Source organism: Nerophis lumbriciformis, linkage group LG13 (genome assembly GCF_033978685.3).
Source record: "Nerophis lumbriciformis linkage group LG13, RoL_Nlum_v2.1, whole genome shotgun sequence".
Classification (NCBI taxonomy): domain Eukaryota; kingdom Metazoa; phylum Chordata; class Actinopteri; order Syngnathiformes; family Syngnathidae; genus Nerophis; species Nerophis lumbriciformis.
Window position 1 is genome coordinate 6920820 of NC_084560.2, and position 23367 is coordinate 6944186.

Genomic DNA, 23367 nt, shown 5'->3' on the forward strand with positions numbered 1-23367 from the left:
TCCACATATAGACATTATCCATACAGTTGTTCCACATATAGACATTATCCATACACATGTTCCACATATAGACATTATCCATACAGTTGTTCCACTTATAGACATTATCCATACAGTTGTTCCACATATAGACATTATCCATACAGATGTTCCACATATAGACATTATCCATACAGTTGTTCCACTTATAGACATTATCCATACAGTTGTTCCACATATAGACATTATCCATACAGATGTTGATCAGCAATAAAGTGTCGGGTCCTGCAAAATTGACACAAGCGGGATCATCTGCAGCTGCTGAAGTGGGTGTTGGCCCACATGAGCGACTCCCCCAAGAAGACCAGCTTGCAGGGGGTCATCTCTGCCGGCAAGACCAAGGTCAGCTTCCTGCCGTACGACTGGAGCTCCAACAGCAGCCACTGAGCATGGAGCTCTTCTCCCAGGTGGATACTTGTATGCAACACAAAGTCTGCACTTTACCTTCTAATCCTACTGCTCTTGGAGATCTACTTCAGGTCTACTTTCTTCTGCAGCACATCAAACGTCTCTTTGTAACTCAGGAGTCTTCCTAAATGCAACATGTCCATGATGCACGTTTAGTCGTTAGTCCTAGAGGTGTGTAGACCTCCAAAGCTTTGTCCCACCAGCACAAAAAGGTACTTTTATACACCGCATGGAACTTGAATTCTACTTTTGGACACTTTAGTACACAGAAAAGTACTTTACACCTTCCTTCATTTGTAAACCATTTTTATCTAACCTTCAAAATCATCCTTTTATAGTCTTGGCAGTTATGCTTCCAGCCCAAGGTCTTCACTCGGTGTGTTGGCTCATAGTGACTGATGTGGACCACATGACCATGTAGCGTCTGATAACCTGACGGATGATCACACCTTTTACAAAGTGCACCAAAGCAATATCACATGTACCGTATTTTTCAGAGTATAAGTCTTACCTGCCGAAAATGCATAATAAAGAAGGAAAAAAACATATATAAGTCGCACTGGAGTATAAGTCGCATTTTTGGGGGAAATGTATTTGATAAAAGCCAACAGCAAGAACAGACATTTGAAAGGCAATTTAAAATAAATAAAGAATAGTAAACAACAGGCTAAATAAGTGTACATTATATGAGGCATAAATAACCAACTGGTATGTTAACGTAACATATTATGGTAAGAGTCATTCAAATAACTATAACATATAGAACATGCTATATAATCTGTCACTCCTAATCGCTAAATCCCATGAAATCTTATACGTCTAGTCTCTTACGTGAATGAGATATATAATATTATTTGATATTTTACGCTATTGTGTTAATCATTTCACACATAAGTCGCTCCTGAGTATAAGTCGTACCCCCGGCCAAACTGTGAAAAAAAACTGCGACTTATAGTCCGAAAAATAAGGTACATAATTAAATACTGTATGTACATTTTTAAATACTGTATTTACATGTTTAAATACTGTACTTACATGTTTAAATACTGTATATGTTTAAATACTGTACTTACATTTGTAAATACTGTACTTACATGTGTAAATACTGTATCTACATGTTTAAATACTGTACTTACATGTGTCAATACTGTACTTACATGTGTCAATACTGTATTTACATGTGTCAATACTGTATTTACATGTTTAAATACTGTACTTACATGTTTGAATACTGTACCCACATGTTTAAATACTGTACTTACATGTTTGAATACTGTACCCACATGTGTCAATACTGTATTTACATGGTTGAATACTGTACTTACTGTAAATACTGTACGTATATGTTTAAATACTGTACTTACATGTTTAAATATTGTACTTACATGTTTAAATACTGTATTTACATGTTTAAATGTACTTACATGTTTGAATACTGTACTTACTGTAAACACTGTATTTACATGTTTAAATACTGTATTTACATGTTTAAATACCTTGTTTACATGTGTAAATACTTTATTTACATGTGTAAATACTGTATTTACATGTTTAAATACTGTATTTACATGTGTAAATACTGTACTTACATGTTTAAATACTGTACTTACATGTTTAAATACTCTACATGTTTAAATACTGTACATGTGTAAATACTGTACTTACATGTTTAAATACTGTATTTACATGTGTAAATACTGTATTCACATTTGTAAATACTGTACTAACATGTTCCTGCTGTACTTACATGTTTAAATACTATATCCATACACATGTTCCACTTATAGACATTATCCATACACATGTTCCACTCACATGTTCCACTTATAGACATTATCCATACACATGTTCCACATATAGACATTATCCATACACATGTTCCACTTATAGACATTATCCATACACATATTCCACTAATAGATATTATCCATACAGATGTTCCACTTATAGACATTATCCATACACATGTTCCACTTATAGACATTATCCATACACATGTTCCACTTATAGACATTATCCATACACATGTTCCACTAATAGATATTATCCATACAGATGTTCCACATATAGACATTATAGACATTATCCATACAGATGTTCCACTTATAGACATTATCCATACACATGTTCCACTTATAGATATTATCCATACACATGTTCCACTTATAGACATTATCCATACACATGTTCCACTTATAGACATTATCCATACACATGTTCCACATATAGATATTATTCATATAGGTATTCCACATATAGACAGGGAACACTTTCCTACGGTGCTTCTGATAAGAAGAGAAGATGCAAAAATGTGATTTTAACATCATGTAGCAATATGTTTTTCAATGAAATATGCATTGCTTCAATAAAATTAACTTTTCACTGATTGTTTCATGGTTTTATTTGTAACATACACTTTGTTGAGCACACATTGTTTGGTATTATGAACTATATATATATATATATATATATATATATATATATATATATATATATATATATATATATATATATATATATTGTCGGAGGCAGATATTTACATATATCCGAATTTAAGTGTTACTACTTTTTATTTTCATAATCATATTACAAAACAGCTAGTGTTTTTCTTCCAATTGTGGTCTTTTGGTTGTCTGCAAAACTGTGTGCTTAACCTTGAATGAGGAATGTTAGAAAGAGAGATTTGTTTTGGCTAGAGAGACATGACTGCCAGGGACATCTTGGTGACGCAATTGAATGTTCTATGCTGGACTGGTCTGAATATATATGCAAAGCTTTGCAAATATATTACAAAATACCTATTCTGTCTCTGGTGATTTTTCTACTCAGCTTTAAGTGTCGTAAAGACCTTGGGAGCGACTTGTGACTTGAATTCCCTGGGAGGAACAACTGGTCCAAAACGCAACAATTTGGGGGCCTCGTCCGGTGCGACACGCTGAGAATTGGACACCTCTTACACTCTTCTGGACAGACTCACTAGTGGCCAAACATAAAACAAGGTAAGCAGAGCCTTTTTCTAAAATCTGCTTTAGGAGTCTGTCTTGAAGTATGTAAGTCAAACACTGTTTGTACCCCAGACACAGAGTGGACATTTTGATGGATTGATTGCATTGTTGCCTTGTCCGCCATTTTATAAAAAGTTGTAAATAAGTGGTCAACTCGTGTCATTGTGTCTCGACTACCGTGACGAGCAGTTTCATTGACGAATAAACTAATAGTTGGGTGCAGCTCACCCTGGGTCATTGGTCGTCGCCTAAACGAGTAACGGGTTCGAGGCCCTTCGTACGGTACGAAAAATTCTGAAGTAACGGGTTCGAGACCCTTCGTATGGTACGATAAATTCTGAAGTAACGGGTTCGAGGCCCTTCGTCTGGGACGATCAATTCTGAGACAAAGACACAATGGCCACGGAGTGTGACAGATAAGAATGTGATGGCGGTTGGGGAGAAAGTGTGATAAATGTACTGTTGTCAACAATAAAATTAGCAGGTAGAGTTTAAAAAGAAAAAAAAGAGAACGTTTCTTGAAAGGATTAAGAGGGAGTTTACAATACTCGAAAAGTCGTGAACTCAAACGTTTAGTAAATTAAGAAAAGTAACTGGAAGTTTTATGGTAAAGTGAAACGCAGAGAAAGAGCTTCCGTGCAGTTTTTTCCTTGTGTGTGTGTGTGCTGCTGGTTGTGTGTGTGTGTGTGCTGAGAGCATACGTGTGCTTGTGTGTGTGTGTGTGTGTGTGTGTGTGTGTGTGTGTGTGTGTGCTCTCGCTTGTATGTGTGTGTGTGTGTTGCTATTGGTGACGGTGGAGTCCGTGGGGAGAGACGGAGGGGGGGAACAAGGTGAATTAGATAATCAATCAATCAATCAATCAATCTTTATTTATATAGCCCTAAATCACAAGTGTCTCAAAGGGCTGCACAAGCCACAACGACATCCTCGGTACAAAGCCCACATACGGGCAAGGAAAAACTCACCCCAGTGGGACGTCGATGTGAATGACTATGAGAAACCTTGGAGAGGACCGCATATGTGGGTAACCCTCCCCCCCTCTAGGGGAGACCGAAAGCAATGGATGTCGAGTGGGTCTGACATAATATTGTGAGAGTCCAGTCCATAGTGGATCCAACATAATAGTAAGAGTCCAGTCCATAGATAAGGACATGACTCGAGCACATGGCGATAAACCTAACGGTTTAAAAGAAGGCTTACAGAACTTATGTGCTCGAGAATTTAAGAGTTTGACGGAAGAGAAAAGAAAGTTAGAGAAGAATAAGATAAAATGGACGGGATGTTCTTTCCCATGTCGCGCATGCGCGAGACTATTCAAACGACCCGCCCAGACTTTGACTAAGCCAACGCCCCCTACTCAAGTGCCAAGAGAGGGAGGTACTCACACGCCCTCTCTAAGACATCGGCTCAAATTCTTAACCCCTTCCTTTGCACGTCTGACCATTTTCCTCCGGCAGATGGCAACCTCGCGCGTGCATACCAGACATTTTTGACACATAACGCTGCTATTAGTGGCCAATTTCAATATAAGCATTTTGCCGTCACAGACATGCAAGCCATTGTTGACCTTGCTTTCCCACCTGTACCTCAGGGAGGGAACCTTTGGCTAAACACTTTGGACAAAGCTAACCCTGATATACACGGTGCCAAAAACAACACATGGCATGGACATCTTATTCATCACATGCAAAATTGTACAGAGCAGGATGAAAACAACAAGGCCGGTGGTAGAGTAACAAGGAAACAACTACTTAAATTACAGATCGCTGGAGATGAAAAGTTAAAAGAACCAAATGGTCAAAGATCAGCTAAGGTATATTCAGCAGTGGGTGACCTTGCTTTTGAGCCCCAGCAGGTGGAGGAAAGAATCCTCAACAGACGTGAGACCAGACGGTTGGACTCGGGTGGTGGACGCGGCGTTTTAAAGTCAGTCCAGGGAACAAACTGTTACAGTTGTGGACAGCCTGGTCACTGGTCTCGAGACTGTCCAAACATTTCCGAAAATGAACGGTTCCGCCGTGAAAAACGAACACAAAGGTGTGGCAGAGGACGCCCAAGGCAGAAGACCCAGCAGGAAATACAGACAGGCCCCCTGCTGGACATAAGTGTCAACGGACAATGTTATCAGTTTGTGATTGACACTGGTGCCACCCACTCATTTCTGAATGCAGAGGTACCAAAGAAACTGTGTGCTTCCTTTTTGAAGGTTGAAGGCTTCGCTGAGGTCACAAGAATGTTACCGGTCACCAAACCTCTTCCGGTTCAGATTGCTGGACACACACTGAAGCACCCCTTTGTGGTTGACCTGCACACACCTTGCCTAATTGATAATGACCTCCTTTACAGACGGTACCCTGACATTCAATATCGCACAGAAGGAACCTTCCTGGTGTTACCTGACGGCTCAACCACCAAGCTGCGACACCACTACCAAGGCTCCTCCATGAGCTCATACCACAGCCTGAAACACCAGAAATGGCTGACATCTCCAACTGCTCTATCAGTGAAAACCCTGGCTGACTGAGATGCTTCCGTGTGTACCGCCACCCGACTCGCCTCATGTTCATGCCAGGAGGCCTTTGACTCCTTTATATTTATATATGTTGGAACTCAAGGTGTGGCTGCTCATGTTGACATATCTTTGCTACAACTAGCATGGTATAAGATGGACACAATGGCTGTCCCACATTGTTCCCTTGCTCTTTGCCCCGCCTACAAAACCCAAGACTTAGGTCCAATGATAAAACACGGCGTAGCTGCCACTCATTGCACCGACACCCAAATACCACATTTTCTATTGTTTAAGTTTTCTGTTAAGCACATAGCTATGGGCTGCACTTTGGACACCCCGGCTGTAGGCTACGAGGAGCTAGCAGCTACACAACAGCTGAGCTAAAACGACACATTACATTTAAGCATATCAAACAATTATAGTTGCTTATTACATACACACAGTTGCCATTCGACTTTCTACAACATGAGCTTGACTTAATTTGTTATTGTGGCCACCAGGTATGGTAGAATTTCAAATTACTATTGCAAAGGCATCCGCCATAAGGTTAGTATTTTTCTAGTATTTGTGTCAATATAAATTTAGGCATATTTTGAAGCTTTTACCATATTGAATACGTTACATAAAATAAAGGGTTTAGTTGGGTTTGAGTTATTTCTGATTTCGCTAAGGGGTCCCCTACCCTAATACCACCCTCCAGTGGTCCACAGAGACTGAAATGACTTTCATTGACCTCAAACATGACCTGTCCTCCGCCCCTGCGCTTGCTGTACTTGACTATTACTGACCTTTTTCTTAGATGTTTCTGAAAGTGATAGTATTACTGACACAGTCCCTTTTTCAGAAACAGAAGGGGGAGGGGAGGGTGGATTCAGACTCTTGGATTCAGACTACTTACAACAAAATAGTTTTAACAAAATTCCTGTGGGTAAGAAGTTGTAACTAAATTGTTGTAAGTTTGTAAATGTAACTCGAAAATAGCCATTTTGCACATCGATAGTAGTTTAGTAGATCAATTTGGAATATGGAGGAGGTGAGGGTGAACCGTGTATAGTTTTTGACTTCATTGATATGATCAATCCGGTGAAAGGGAAAAGATACTTGCTGACTTGTGTTGACAATCACAGTGGTTGGCCGGAAGCAACCCCAACCTCAAAAGAGGATACAAAATCAGTAATTAAATGGCTTGTTAAGGACCTAATTCCCCGACATGGGTTCCCCAAAAAGATTAGGTCAGACAACGGCACCCATTTTAAAAATACTCACTTAGCCTTGGTTGAAAATGCTCTCGGACTAGAACACAGGTTCGGTTTGGGGTACCATACGAAGTCCCAAGGTAAGGTTGAAAGGATGAACCAGAACATCAAAAACGAATTGGCTAAAATCTGTGCACAGACCAAATTGAATTGGATTGACATGTTGCAATTAGCGTTAATGATCATTCGAATGTCCGTGAATAAAACTGTTTTACCGCCCTTTGAGTTTTTCACCCTATGAACTGCATACAAGTCAGCCCTTCCCAGGATCAACACCCCCCTGGAAGAAGGAATCAGCGTAAAACCAAAATGGTATTTTACACAAAATGCAGAATTTGTGTGCCAGTTCTTCTGTACAGATTCCAGGATGACAGCCCGCCGCTCCAGATTCCCTTCCGTCCACTGAGAGGGTCAAGATCAAGGTCATCAAACGCAAGTGTACGGAGCCCAGGTGGAATGGTCCCTTCAAGGTCGTGGTACGGACGTCCCACGCCCTTCGACTAGCTGGTACAGGGGACACCTGGTACCACCTCTACCTCCGCACTCCCGCGGAGGAGCCTGCCACGGAAGGGGCCCAGAAGACGACGCTGAGAGACACCTCCCTCCGTTGAGCTGCCGTCTACCGTCGTGTAGATCTTCCAGATTTTCTACCTACATTACTTTGATCAACTTCTATATTGTATACCATTGCTTGAGACCAGTCCATAGGCTAAATGTTTCTTAGTTTTTCTTGCTTGTTTTCAGCATAACTATTTGCGTTGTTACATTAAGTGAAAAGTTTGATGTTTATCCCCGTCTTGTTACCTGAATTACTCTGATTTTGATAGATGAAAGGCAGGATGTTATACCCAGTAGGATTCCCTGACGGACTGGTGTTTGGGCTTGCTCTACTGACCTTGTGTCTCATTTCTTCCTTCCCGACGACAGTGACTGACAAGTGTCTTAGAACGTACGGCGGACTTGAAATAGACTGGGTCAAGGGGGACAGCAAGACTTACTTTTTTGACCTGTGCAGTGTGATTAAGTGTGAGGAAATAAATAGTTCTTACCGTGCTAGTAACCTCTATCTTTGTTACGACTCAAACCTAAACTATTGGTGTCGGATGCGGATAGCATACTCTGGTAAGTGGTGCCCCTCGTGGAAGCAGGTAACCCACTACACAGGGCCCTTAGATTACCATGACCCTTTATATGCCAGCATACTTCCACAATTCAAAGTTATTCTGAGAGGGATGACCTTTCAGAGGAACTTTGATCGGTCCCAAAACCCCCTTTTCCTAAAATTGCCAGAGCAGGTGTTATGCCTAGTCCCTTTTATGTTGTTTTGGGGGTTGACCAGACAGGTACAGACCCTAAAGGAATTATTAACATTAATGTCCTTGAGAGGGCGTTAACTACCTCTGCCCGCTCTGTAGCACCTAAAGTGCCACTCCACCTCGGTGACGTTACAAAGGCTCTCACATCTGTGTATACTAATGACATCACCACCGAAGACCTGGTAGCTTTGACCTTAGGAGCAGGTGCAGGCAACCTGTGGCTTAGGTGGATGACTAGCATGGCTAAGAGCCAAAACCTAGGTGACTGTGTTGCTTGTTCCGCTGGACGTCCCTTTCCCCACACTTACCCCGCCCCTTTTAAGTTGACTGACACTAATGGCTCAAACTGTCTTATCTCCTTGTTTTCTGAACCCACACCGCCAGGTTGTGATTTGTTGGCTAGTGTGTACCCTCCTGTTGACAATTTCACCCGACTTCTTCCCTTTGTGGCCCAAAAGCTGAAATACACGTGTTTTCAATTTACAGGACCCTCAACATCCCCCTACAAATTGGGTGACATTAACCCCTCCTGGTGCACCACCCTGATAGATGGCTCAAGGATAGGCCCTTGGGCACGAGCTGACTTATTCTGGTATTGTGGGGAGCACAGATTGTACATTAGAATCCCGACGTCAGCCGTTGGACTTTGTGCTATGGTTAGACTGGTGACCCTACTCACCCTAGTGGGTACCAAATTAACACCCCTTGGAACTCCTGTTTCAGCGGCCTCTCTAACTTCCTTTGATTTGATGAGAAACCCTGATGGTGTTTACTTTGATGCAATTGGACAACCAAGGGGGGTCCCACCACAACATAAATTGTGGTGTGAATCCTGTGCAGGTTTCGAGAACCTTCCTATAATTGGTGCTATTTTCCCTGTGACTGCTACTGTAAATGTAGAACGCATTAACTGTTTTTTATAATCTGTTGAGACTGACCAACCTGACTCGTGATGCTGTTGAGGGGCTTGCTGAACAACTTGCCCCAAATTCCCTCATGGTTGTCCAGAACCGCATAGCCCTTGACCGTATCCTAGCCAAGGAAGAAGGTGTGTGTGCAATGTTTGGTGACCAATGCTGTACCTTCATTCCTAACAACACCGCCCCCGATGGCTCGGTCCAGAGGGCCCTGGAGGGCCTCCATGCCCTGTCTAAGGAACTTACTGAAGTTTCCGGTGTCTCTGACCCCTTCAAAGATTGGCTCCAAAGCACCTTTTGGAAGGTGGTCTGACCTAATTAAGTCTGCCCTGATCTCCGTTGGAGTTTTCCTGGCCATCATAGCCTCATACGGTTGCTTTATCGCCCCTTGTGCTAGGTGTTTATGCACCCGCATCATTGTTAGAGCTGTAGAAGGACAACCCCACCCTATTTCTGGGTTTGCTATGTCACTGAAGGGGGTCAAACAAAGTGGTGACTTTCGAGAAATGCTAGTTTCCTTCCCTGACAGTGACGACATTGACATAGATTCCATCTGTTTATCTCCCATGAAACTATGCTTTTAATTTTTTACTAGCTTGCTCAAAGAGGGGCGTATTTTAGAAGTGTTGTACTAGTGATAAAGATCTTTTTAGAAGATCTGAAGGGGGAATTGTCGGAGGCAGATATTTACATATATCCGAATTTAAGTGTTACTTCTTTTTATTTTCATAATCATATTACAAAACAGCTAGTGTTTTTCTTCCAATTGTGGTCTTTTGGTTGTCGGCAAAACTGTGTGCTTAACCTTGAATGAGGAATGTTAGAAAGAGAGATAATGGACATTTGTTTTGGCCAGAGAGACATGACTGCCAGGGACTTAAGAGGGGGGAGGGTTTTTCGGGGGGCAGACCATCTTGGCGACGCAATTGAATGTTCTATGCTGGACTGGTCTGAATGTATATGCAAAGCTTTGCAAATATATTACAAAATACCTATTCTGTCTCTGGTGGTTTTTCTACTCAGCTTTAAGTGTCGTAAAGAGCTTGGGAGCGACTTATGACTTGAATTCCCTGGGAGGAACAACTGGTCCAAAACGCAACAATATATATATATATATATATATATACACACATATATACATATATATATATATATATTTATATATATATATATATTGTTGCGCCTTGTCACCTTTTTTTGTTGTACTTTAGCGCTCGCTTTTTTCCCATATTAATGTGATTTTCTGTTCAGCCATTTTCTGTTGTCGCTTTTCCCTCAAAGTATTTTCAGTTGATACTTTGAATGTGAGTATATTATGTGTATTTGTATGTACAATATATTTGTCTCCCAGTATGTGCGTGAGCCAGAGTACGGCCCCAGCCACCCAGAGAGCCCAACCCAAAACAGCAGGTGTGGCACTCGGGGAACAAGGGACCCCACGCCGTCAGGCCAGCGAACCCCAGAGTCCGGCCCACCGTTTCGCCAGAAGGGCCAGCGACAGGCTATAGACAGACGCGCCGAGCAGAGGACAAGGCACGGGAGAAGCAAGGGACAGCCAACCCCCAAGCCAGCGAGAGACCACACCCCACGCGGGCAAAAAGGCGGGACGCCCCTCCCCGAGGGGCCCAGAGACCCCCGGAAACCAGACGGGAAGACCGCCCCCGCTCCACCAGCAACCTTTTGGCGAGGCGTCTTTTAAAGCATCACTTGCAGCACGGCGCTTCCTGTTGTGGTACAATGGAGCAGGAGACGGCACTGAGACAGGGGCGTCGTTTAGCTTTAGGCGTGTTTATTAGTACAAGAGTATGATATGTGGTGTGCGACTATGTGATGTAATTAACTGGAGAGTGTTACCAGCAAGTGTTGAAGGTGCATGTTGCGAATAATGCAAAAGTCCAGAGACGGCAAGGAAGGCTCGGAAGTCCGTGGGCAGGCGAGAGGTCGAGATCCGGGAAGGCAGCAAGAAGTCCAGGTGGAGTCCGAGGAGAAGCACAGCTCGAATCCAGTAACAGAGAGAAGCTGCGGGACGATGAAACAGGACAAAAACAAGCATTTAAAGGCCTACTGAAACCCACTACAACCGACCACGCAGTCTGATAGTTTATATATCAATGATAAAATTTCATTGCAACACATGCCGGGTTGGATTAGAAAAGTGCAATTTTAAATTTCCCGCGAAATATCCTGCTGAAAACGTCTCGGTATGATGACGTTTGCGCGTGACGTCACGGATTGTAGCGGACATTTTGGGACACCATTGTGGCCAGCTATTAAGTCGTCTGTTTTCATCGCAAAATTCCACAGTATTCTGGACATCTGTGTTGGTGAATCTTTTGCAATTTGTTTAATGAACAATGGAGACAACAAAGAAGAAAGCTGTAGGTGGGAAGCGGTGTATTATTGGCCGGCTGAAGCAAAACAAACACCTAGCCGGTGTTTAATTGTTTACATTCCCGAAATATGACAGTCAAGCTTTACCATTGGCCTGTGGAGAACTGGGACAACAGAGACTCTTAACAGGAGGACTTTGAGTTGGATACGCAGACGCGATACCGTGAGTACGCAACCAGAATGTTGCCATAAGCATTTTGTTTCATTTTGTGTACCGTGAGTACGCAGCTGCGGCTTCCAAACATTTGATCGCTTGCCCGTACGTGCGTGCCGCTATGTGCATGTCATGTACGTAACTTTGGGGACTTTGGGGAAATATATGTGCTGTATGAACTTTGGGGAGGTGAACAGTGCTTTGGGCTGTGGGATTGAGTGTGTTGTGCAGGTGTTTGGTTTGTATTGGCGGGTCATATGGACAGGAGGGGGGAGGTGTTTGTTATGCTGGATTAATTTGTGGCATATTAAATATAAGCCTGGTTGTGTTGTGGCTAATAGAGTATATATATGTATTGTGTTTATTTACTGTTTTAGTCATTCCCAGCTGAATATCAGGTCCCACCCGCCTCTCACAGCATCTTCCCTATCTGAATCGCTCTCACTGCCCTCTAGTCCTCTAGTCCTTCACTCTCACTTTCCTCATCCACAAATCTTTCATCGTCGCTCAAATTAATGGGGAAATTGTCGCTTTCTCGGTCCGAATCGCTCACGCTGCTGGTGTCTATGATTGAAAACAATGTGCAGATGTGAGGAGCTCTACAACCTGTGATGTCACGCTACTTCCGGTACAGGCAAGGCTTTTTTAATCAGCAACCAAAAGTTGCGAACTTTATCGTCGATGTTCTCTACTAAATCCTTTCAGCAAAAATATGGCAATATCGCGACATGATCAAGTATGACACATAGAATGGACCTGCTATCCCCGTTTAAATAAGAAAATCTAATTTCAGTAGGCCTTTAAGTCCCATCTTAAAACTAATTTGTATACTCTAGCCTTTAAATAGCCCCCCTTTTTTAGACCAGTTGATCTGCCGTTTCTTTTTCTTTCTCCTCTGCTCCCGTCTCCCTTGTGGAGGGGGGGGCACAGGTCCGGTGGCCATGGATGAAGTGCTGGCTGTCCAGAGTCGGGACCCGGCGTGGACCGCTCGCCTGTGCATCGGTTGGGAACATCTCTGCGCTGCTGACCCGTCCCTGCTCGGCAGGCCCGGCCCTAACCAATCTGGCGCCCTAGGCAAGATTTTAGGTGGCGCCCCTCCCCACATCGGCAGTGAAGTGTATATACTCACAAGAACCCGAATAGCTTTGTCTTTGACCTTTTTTTTTTTTTACTTACAACTATACCTAATATATAAAGGGGTGGAAAAGTGACTATTACCTGCAGGGCAAACATTAGCTAACCAGAAGGCAATAACAATGTAAACAAAAAACACCTGCTTAAAATATCTAATGCAAACATTTATATGCACGTACAACACTTAGAACTTTTAGCATATCAGTATGTGGAATTAAATTATGGAATGGATTAAGTAAAGAAGTTAAAAATTGTACTGATATGATCCAGTTTAAGAGGTTGTTCAAAATAATAGTGCTTACAGAGTACAAAGAAGAAGAATTATGAGAAATACTTTCAACCTTATTGAAAATAAGATATTCTTCATCTCAGTGTGTTAATAATGACTGAATTAATTAATTAATTACATATTACAAAACTGTTGTATACTAATTCATAGATGTTATTTTATTATATAAAAAGGTCAGTAAATGATTCTATATATTTGTAAACACTTTGAAGTGGGAAAGGGGTAGGATTAAATAAGCTTTGCTTCTTCCTACTCCTTTTCGGGCATGATGTAAAATGAAATGATATGAAATTGTGTGATGTATTATGATGTAAGTGTGTTCATGTTCGAAATAAACTAAAAAAAAGAAAGAAATGTCCCTGAGGAATGTAAGGTGGGAGTACTGTAATTAGCTAACGTTACATTATTATTTTCCATAACAATTTAGCCCCCTCCGCAATATTAACCCGACGTTAAAACGGAACTAGCTATTTATTGATTAGCAATTGCCGAATCATGTAGCATTAGCTTAATGCTAAAAAGCCAGGTTACTATCACATTCTGTAACAGACAAATAATTTCATGTAGGCTAACGTTACCTACCTGCTACTTCTGTCTTTTCTCGTTTCTCCTCCTCTTCTTTTCTCTTTTTTTCTACCCTGGGCACATGACAGTTTTGGCATCTTGTGTTGATTTTTTGATGTGGTGATGTCCAAAAAGAGTCATGATACAGGAAGGGAGGGGAGGGGGGAAGGGGGGCGTAATGTTGTAACAAATAATATTTCTATTAAATAGGCTTTACTTTGCATTTTAATTAACGTGGGATTATTTTTTGTATTTAGAAATAATCATACCAACTTTTTTTTTTTTTTTTTTCTCCAACATTTGTGGCACTGGCGTGGCGCCCCCTGATGGACGGCGCCCTTAGCATTTGCCTATACGGCCTATGCCACGGGCCGGCCCTGCTGCTCGGGATGGTTTCCTGCTGTCCCCCCATTGGACTGGACTCTTACTATTATGTTGGATCCACTATGGACTGGACTCTCACAATATTAAGTCAGACCCACTCAACATCCATTGCATTCGGTCTCCCCTAGAGGGGGACGGGGGGTTACCCACATATGCGGTCCTCTCCAAGGTTTCTCATTGTCATTCACATCGACGTCCCACTGGGGTGAGTTTTTCCTTGCCCTTATGTGGGCTCTGTACCGAGGATGTTGTTGTGGCTTGTGCAGCCCTTTGAGACACTTGTGATTTAGGGCTATATAAATAAACATTGATTGATGATTGATTGAAAACACAATGAGTACAGAGGAGGGGCAACAAGGAGAGCAAGTAGGCACATGGAAGGAGAGCTAGAGACGTGTGATCTTACTGTACAAATACAAGTAGCTACATTTTTGGCACTGGAACGCAGGACGCGCTGGTCTAAATAGTGAGCGGCGTCCTCATCAGTGCCAGGTGCGTTGATTGCAGAGTGAGCGGAGCCGTGCAGGGGCGCGGCAGGAGAGGAATTCGGGGTTCACCGTGAGTGACTGCTCGCTGTTGCTGCTGCGAAAAAGCTATGTATCGTTCTATCTGTGTGCTTTTAATTATTTTGCAGCTTTCTTTACTACTTCCCAAACATATTTAGTAGTCCTATTTAACTTGCAAATCACCCGATCTCTGTTTCACCACCCCTTCCGCAGCTAGCTAGCTGCTAAGCTAACGAAGCTAGCGAGGAGAAAGGCGTCGCCGGTCGAAAGGAACCTACTCCCCAACTATCGCAACCACTTCCCGGAAGACAGCAGGAACTTCCCTCGGTGACAAAAAATACCGTGAGTATGGCTTCCTGTGCTTCTTCCACCTTACTCATGGATAGGTTGGCTCTGCTAGAGGGCCGTGTCCGCCAGTTAGAGCAGAGTAATCTCGTGACTTTAGATGTTGCAGACACATCTGCTAGCGTTAGCTGTAGCGAGCTAACTAGCCCAGCTTATAGCAGCCCTAAGCGGCCTATAAGCTACGGTGTACCGGTTGAGACGCATAATAGGTTTAGCCCTTTAGCTAGTCCTACACCCCAGTCTACCGGGCACCACACCTTAGTCATAGGGGACTCCATTACCCGAAACATAAAGCTTAGCAAACCAGCCACAATTAAGTGTATTCCCGGGGCCAGGTCACCTGACATTGAAGCTAATCTTAGGGAGCTATCTCGCAACAGGCCTAGTAAACACGTACGACAGGCTAATCGCACCACTAGTTATGCGAATATAGTTGTACACGTTGGCTCCAATGACACTAGGATGAGACAGTCAGAGATTACAAAGAGAAACATAGCCAGGACTTGTGATCTCGCGAGAAAGATGTCCAGGCATCGAGTAATTGTCTCTGGCCACCTGCCTGCGAGAGGCAATGATGAGAGGTATAGCAGATTAGTCTCGCTTAACAAGTGGCTGGCTAGCTTCTGTAGACAACAGGGACTAACGTTTATTGATAATTGGCCCTCTTTCTGGGGCAAACCAGGCTTGCTGATGAGAGACGGCCTTCACCCTAACCAGGAAGGCGCCATCATCCTGGCTAGGAACATAGACTACTGTTTGAGTCACACTTGACTAACTACACTAGAGCAAGCCCGGTCACAGGCAATTACAGAGTCTGCTAGTCCAGGTGAGGAGTCAGTTAAGCTAGAACTAGCCAGCGCCAGGCTGGATAATCCCTGCACACATAGCAATTCTCTTAGAATAATACACAACTCACATAATGTTTTTTCTGTAGTGACTATGTCAGAGGTAGACATGCATTCTACTGAGGTGGCAATTTATGATGTGTTCAGTTTATCACAGCACCAAGCTAACGATCTGAAAATTCCCGTCATATCAATTCCTAGATATGGTCGAAATTATATAAAGTGCACTACGCGTAATAAACACAACATTATTAATATTGCTACTACGGATAATTTCAACAAAAACTCCTCAAAACAGCCCAATACCTATAATATGGGCTTTTTAAACATAAGATAATTATCTTCCAAAACGTTATTAGTTAATGAGGTCATTAGAGACAACAATCTTAACGTCATTGGTCTCAGCGAAACCTGGCTCAAACCAGACGATTTTTTTGCGCTGAATGAGGCATCTCCTCCTAACTATACGAATGCGCATATTGGGATTGGGGGGGGGGGGGGGGAACGCACTAATATACAACGAAAACGTTAACCTTACCCCTAACCTAAATAATAAATATAAATCGTTTGAGGTGCTTACTATGAGGTCTGTCACACCGCTGCCTCTCTACCTGGCTGTTATCTACCGCCCCCCAGGGCCCTATTCGGACTTCATCAGTGAATTCTCAGCGTTCGTTGTCGATCTAGTGACGTACGCCGACAATATAATCATAATGGGGGACTTTAATATCCATATGAATACCCCATCGGACCCTCAGTGCGTGGCGCTCCAGACTATAATTGATAACTGTGGTCTTACACAAATAATAAATGAACCCACGCATCGCAACGGTAATACGATAGATCTAGTGCTTGTCAGGGGTGTCACCACCTCCAAAGTTATGATACTCCCGTATATTAAAGTAATGTTCGATCATTACCTTATAAAATTCGAAGTTCTGACTCATTGTCAACAAGCTAATAATAATAATAATAACTGCCATAGCAGCCGCAACATTAATGCTGCCACAATGATGACTCTTGCTGACCTACTGCCTTCGGTAATGGCACCATTCCCAAATTATGTCGGCTCTATTGATAACCTCACTAACAACTTTAACGACGCCCTGCGCGAAACCATTGATAGTATAGCACCGCTAAAGCTAAAAAGGGCCCCTAAAAGGCGCACCCCATGGTTTACAGAAGAAACTAGAGCTCATAAATTGTCATGTAGAAAGCTGGAACGCAAATGGCGCGCGACTAAACTTGAGGTTTTCCATGAGGCATGGAGTGATAGTTTAATAACTTATAGACACATGCTTACCTTAGCTAAAGCTAAATATTACTCAAATCTCATCCGCCTCAACAAAAATGATACATTTTTGTTTACTACAGTAGCATTGCTAACCCAACAAGGTACTCCTCCCAGTAGCTCCGCCCACTCGGCAGATGACTTTATGAATTTCTTTAATAAGAAAATTGAACTCATTAGAAAGGAGATTAAAGACAACGCATCCCAGCTACAACTGGGTTATATTAACACTGATACGACTGTATATACGACGGATACTGCCCTCCAAAATAGTCTCTCTCTTTTTGATGAAATAATATTAGAGGAATTATTACGGCGTGTAAGTGGGACAAAACAAACAACATGTTTACTTGACCCACTTCCTGGGAAACTTATCAAGGAGATTTTTGTATTACAAACCCTGTTTCCCTGTTGGGAAATTGTGTTAGATGTAAATATGAACGGAATACAATGATTTGCAAATCATTTTCAACCCATATTTAGTTGAATATGCTACAAAGACAACATATTTGATGTTCAAACTCATAAACATTTTTTTTTTGCAAATAATCATTAACTTTAGAAGTTGATGCCAACAACACGTGACAAAGAAGTTGGGAAAGGTGGCAATAAATACTAAAAAAGTTGAGGAATGCTCATCAAACACTTATTTGGAACATCCCATGGGTGTACAGGCTAATTGGGAACAGGTGGGTGCCATGATTGGGTATAGAAACAGCTTCCAAAAAATGCTCAGTCTTTCACAAGAAAGGATGGGGCGAGGTACACCCTTTTGTCCACAACTGTGTGAGCAAATAGTCAAACAGTTTAAGAACAATGTTTCTCAAAGTGCAATTGCAAGAAATGTAGGGATTTCAACATCTACGGTCCATAATATCATCAAAAGGTTCAGAGAATCTGGAGAAGTCACTCCTGGTAAGCGGCATGGCCGGAAACCAACATTGAATGACCGTGACCTTCGATCCCTCAGACGGCACTGTATCAAAAACCGACATCAATCTCTAAAGGATATCACCACATGGGCTCAGGAACACTTCAGAAAACCACTGTCACTAAATACAGTTCGTCGCTACATCTGTAAGTGCAAGTTAAAGCTCTACTATGCAAAGCGAAAGCCATTTATCAACAACATCCAGAAAGGCCGCCGGCCTCTCTGGGCCCGAGATCATCTAAGATGGACTCATGCAAAGTGGAAAAGTGTTCTGTGGTCTGACGAGTCCACATTTCAAATTGTTTTTGGAAATATTCGACATTGTGCCATCCGGACCAAAGGGGAAGCGAACCATCCAGACTGTTATCGACGCAAAGTTGAAAAGCCAGCATGTGTGATGGTATGGGGGTGCATTAGTGCACAAGGCATGGGTAACTTACACATCTGTGAAGGCACCATTAATGCTGAAAGGTACATACAGGTTTGGAACAACATATGCTGCCATCTAAGCGCCGTCTTTTTCATGGACGCGCCTGCAGTCCAGACCTGTCTCCCATCGAAAATGTGTGGCGTATTATGAAGCGTAAAATATGACAGCGGAGGCCCCGGACTGTTGAACGACTGAAGCTCTACATAAAACAAGAATGGGAAAGAATTCCACTTCAAAGCTTCAACAATTAGTTTCGTCAGTTCCCAATCGTTTATTGAGTGTTGTTAAAAAAAAGGCCATGTAACACAGTGGTGAACATGCCTTTTCCCAACTACTTTGGCACATGTTGCAGCCATGAAATTCTAAGTTAATTATTATTTGCAAAAAAAAATTAAGTTTATGAGTTTGAACATCAAATATGTTGTCTTTGTAGTGCATTCAACTGAATATGGGTTGAAAAAGATTTACAAATCATTGTATTCCGTTTATATTTACATCTAGCACAATTTCCCAACTCATATGGAAACGGGGTTTGTATTAGGTCCATCAGTGCTAAATATTATAAACGAATCTCTTTCGTAATATCGCTAAAATTACAATATTATGTCGGACCCACTCGACATCCATTGCATTCGGTCTCCCCTAGAGGGGGGGTTACCCACATATGCGATCCTCTCCAAGGTTTCTCATATTCATTCACATCGACGTCCCACTGGGGTGAGTTTTTCCTTACCCTTATGTGGGCTCTGTACCGAGGATGTCGTTGTGGCTTGTGCAGCCCTTTGAGACATTTGTGATTTAGGGCTATATAAATAAACATTGATTGATGATTGATTGAGAGGAACGCCCGTGAGCGTGTCCAGCGGTGCGCTCAGAGGAGCGCACTGAAGACTGAGCGGAGGTAGGTGCTTGAGCCGTAACAGTACCCCCTCCTTATGGGAGGCTCCCGACAAACGTCGGGGCACATCAGGGTTCGCCCGGTAAATATCTTCCAACAGGGAGGGATCAGCAAGGTAAGAGGCCGGTACCCAAGATCGGTCCTCAGGTACCCCCTAACCTTCCGACAAACCCTGAGAATCTCCTTCACCTTTCAAACCGGGTCACCACTTTCGAGGACCCTAAGAGTGGGGAGGAGCCCAAAGTAAATAAATGGGTTGTACTTATATAGCGCTTTTCTACCTTCAAGGTACTCAAAGCGCTTTGACACTACTTCCACATTTACCCATTCACACACACATTCACACACTGATGGAGGGAGCTGCCATGCAAGGCGCTACCAGCACCCATCAGGAGCAAGGGTGAAGTGTCTTGCTCAGGACACAACGGACATGACGAGGTTGGTACTAGGTGGGGATTGAACCAGGGACCCTCGGGTCGCGCACGGCCACTCTTCCACTGCGCCACGCCGTAAAGCCGCTGCTCCTCCACATCAAGAGGAGACAGATGCGGTGGTTCGGGCATCTGGTCAGGATGGCCACCCGAACGCGAACCCGAAGTATATTCAAAATAATAATTATTATTAATATAGGTAATATTAAAGACCAAGATGGGGCCACAAACAGAATATGTAAAATGGTAGTAAGGCACATGTACACAACTTGAGTCCATACTAGTATTGTCCCGATACCAATATTTTGGTACCAAAATGTATTTCGATACTTTTCGGTACTTTTCTAAATAAAGACCACCAAAATGTCATTACTGGCTTTAATTGAACAAAAAATCTTAGTGTACATTAAACATATGTTTATTATTGTAATTAAGTTGTCACGATCGGGTCGCATGGTGATGCGGGTTTTGTTCTCCCAAGATGCAAAAGGACGAATCCGGACAGGACTTGCAGGTAGCAACCAATAATAAAACAACAATATACTGGTACAAAACAGAAAACAAACCGACTGGATGAGGTGCCGAGCGCACCGGAAGCTAAGGCTAACACTTAGCACAGACTGTGACAACTAGCAGGGGCTAGGAGACCAGAACAAAGTAAGTGGCAGTCGCGGGATGCAAATACAAAGAAGCCAGCCCGACTGACTGGCAAAGGCAGGCTTAAATAATGTCAGTGATGACAAACAGGTGCGCGTTGGGAACACAAGTGCCAGGTGAAAACAATAAGTAGCTATGGTAACCAACTCAAGTGCACAAACAGGAACTAAAAGGAGTCCAAGACTAACAGAAAACACAAGTGACCCGAAAACCCAAACAGAATATGATCATTAAATAAAATAGTGAACATACTAGACAACTTGTCTTTTAGTAGTAAGTAAACAAACAAAGGCTCCTAATTAGTCTATGCAGTAACATATTGTGTCATTTATACACCTATTATTTTGTACACATTATGAGGGACAAACTGTAAAAATGATTATTAATCTACTTGTTCATTTACTGTTAATATCTGCTTGTTTTCTGTTTCAACATGTTCTATCTACACTTCTGTTTAAATGTAATAATCACTTATTCTACTCTTCTTTGATACTTTACATTAGTTTTGGATGATACCACACATTTAGGTATGGATCCGATACCAATTAGTTACCGTATCATACATTGGTCATATTCAAAGTCCTCATGTGTCCAGGGACATATTTCATGACTTTATAAACAAAACATGAATTTTGAAAAACCTAAAGAAGATTTTCTGATGCTAAAAAACATCGATGTAATCATAGTGGTATCAACTAGATACTCTCCTGTACTTGGTATCATTACAGTGGATGTTAGGTGTAGATCCACCCATGGCGTTTGTTTACATTGTGACGCCGGTGAGCTATTGTATCCTCCTACGGTGTGTAGTGAAGCATGTTTAGCTAATCCTCGTCCTCCAGTGATAATGCTACTTGTAAGAAACTTACTTTATTTGTCGCCATGGAGGCCAGGATCAGTGATTTAGAAGTAGCTACAACTATGCAGACTGCGGATGGATGTTAGCCGCTAGCTAGCTAGCCACGAGGGTGTTTCAGTGTTATAACTTCACCTTTATCTTTACTTTTTACACCAAAATGCGTCCGTTCTCCCTTTTCCGTCTACACACGTCTGCTTGTAAGTACTCTGTGTGTGTGCGCTGCCGAACATGCTCCTCTGCTCGTAAAACCAGCAATGTCATGACGTGACGACGACAGGGGGTTATACTTGTATAGCGCTTTTCTACCTTCAAGGTACTCGAAGCGTTTTGACACTATTTCCACATTCACCCATTCACACACACATTCACACACTGATGGAGGGAGCTGCCATGCAAGGCCCTAACCACGACCCATCAGGAGCAAGGGTGAAGTGTCTTGCTCAAGGACACAACGGACGTGACTAGGTTGGTAGAAGGTGGGGATAGAACCAGGAACCCTCAGGTTGGTGGCACGGCCACTCTCCCAACCGCACCATCTTAATGATACATTTTCACGTTAACTATAAGTCTATATGTTGAATCTAAACTTAAATCTTAATTATAAATCTATATTTTAAATTTAAATCTATATGTTGAATCTAAACCTAAATCTTAATTATAAATCTATATGTTAAATATAAATATATATGTTGAATCTAAACCATCCATCCATCCATCCATTTTCTACCGCTTATTCCCTTCAGGGTCGCGGGGAGCGCTGGAGCCTATCTCAGCTGCATTTGGGCGGAATCTCAACCTAAATCTTATTTATAGTTTGCAAATACATCAAATATGCTGTTATAATTCATTTCTAATGGATCAAGCTTTGGCCTGGACAAGAGGTCATCAGGTGGTCCCCAACGTTCACCGAGTGTTTCGACCCTTAACCACAACACTCTCCGGTTGGTGGGTCAGCAGTGATTGGCCAAAACACTGCCCCTCTCATACAGGCTTCCAGCTATTGTCCTCTCTTTTATGCCAGAGCCAACAGGAGGCTCTCTCTGCCGCTTCTCCCAGCCTACTAACGGCTGTTTTCCTCAAGTGACCTCTAAATCCGACCTTTGTCATCAGATTCCACACAGATTGAGCAGGGAATCCTAGACATCCAACTTCCACTGTCATCAGCCATGCTGTCCACCCCTTGTCCCGGCAGTCCTGAACATGTTGTTGGTACTTTGTTTTCTTCCTCTCTGCCGCTTCCTCACATCCCTCCTTCCACGGGGTTGTAAGTTCCACCAGGAGGATTTTATTTCCCTCTGGTGACCACATAACTATGTCTGGTCTCAGAGTGGTGGACACTACCGCCTATGGGAAGAGGAGCTTCCTCCCCAGGTCGACCTCCATCTCCCAACCCTGAGCCAACTGCAGGAGGTTTTGCTTGGCTTGGCCTTGGACAACTGGTCTATGACCATCTTTCACGAAGGTGATGGTGCTCAGCAGTGGCTTGGTTTTGGCTGGGTGTTTCTTTCTCCTCCCTTGCTCCAAGATGTCTGTGAGCATTGCCAACACCTTGTCATGGCGCCACCTGTACCTTCCCTGGGTCAATGCTGTTTTGCACCCAGAAAGAATGTACGCCATAGTTATTTTACCGCCACACAACCTGCACAGTGGGTCCTCCCTCATTCCCCACCTATGCAAGTTGACTGGGGTCGGCAGGGTGTTGTATACTACCCGGAGCAGAAACAAGATACGAAACGGCTCCAGCCTCCACAGTTCACTCCACGTCACGTTCCTCTTGGGAAGGTTCCACCTTGTCCAGGCACCTT

At 42.8% G+C, this 23367-nt stretch overlaps 1 protein-coding gene across 3 annotated transcripts in view; it reads left to right on the forward strand.

Moving 5' to 3' along the window:
• The window catches only part of LOC133613883 (uncharacterized), a 76082-nt gene extending 72485 nt beyond the window's left edge, over positions 1 to 3597 (forward strand). For 2 of the 3 annotated variants that reach the window (XM_061971757.2, XM_061971761.2), the window contains one exon: positions 298 to 1006. In XM_061971757.2, the coding sequence (XP_061827741.2) occupies positions 298 to 426 (129 nt within the window). In that variant the 3' untranslated portion in view covers positions 427 to 1006. Of the gene's footprint in view, positions 1 to 297; positions 1007 to 3276 lie in introns of those variants that run through there. The other variant, XM_061971758.2, reaches the window with a different exon arrangement.
• The last annotated feature ends 19770 nt before the right edge of the window (positions 3598 to 23367 follow it).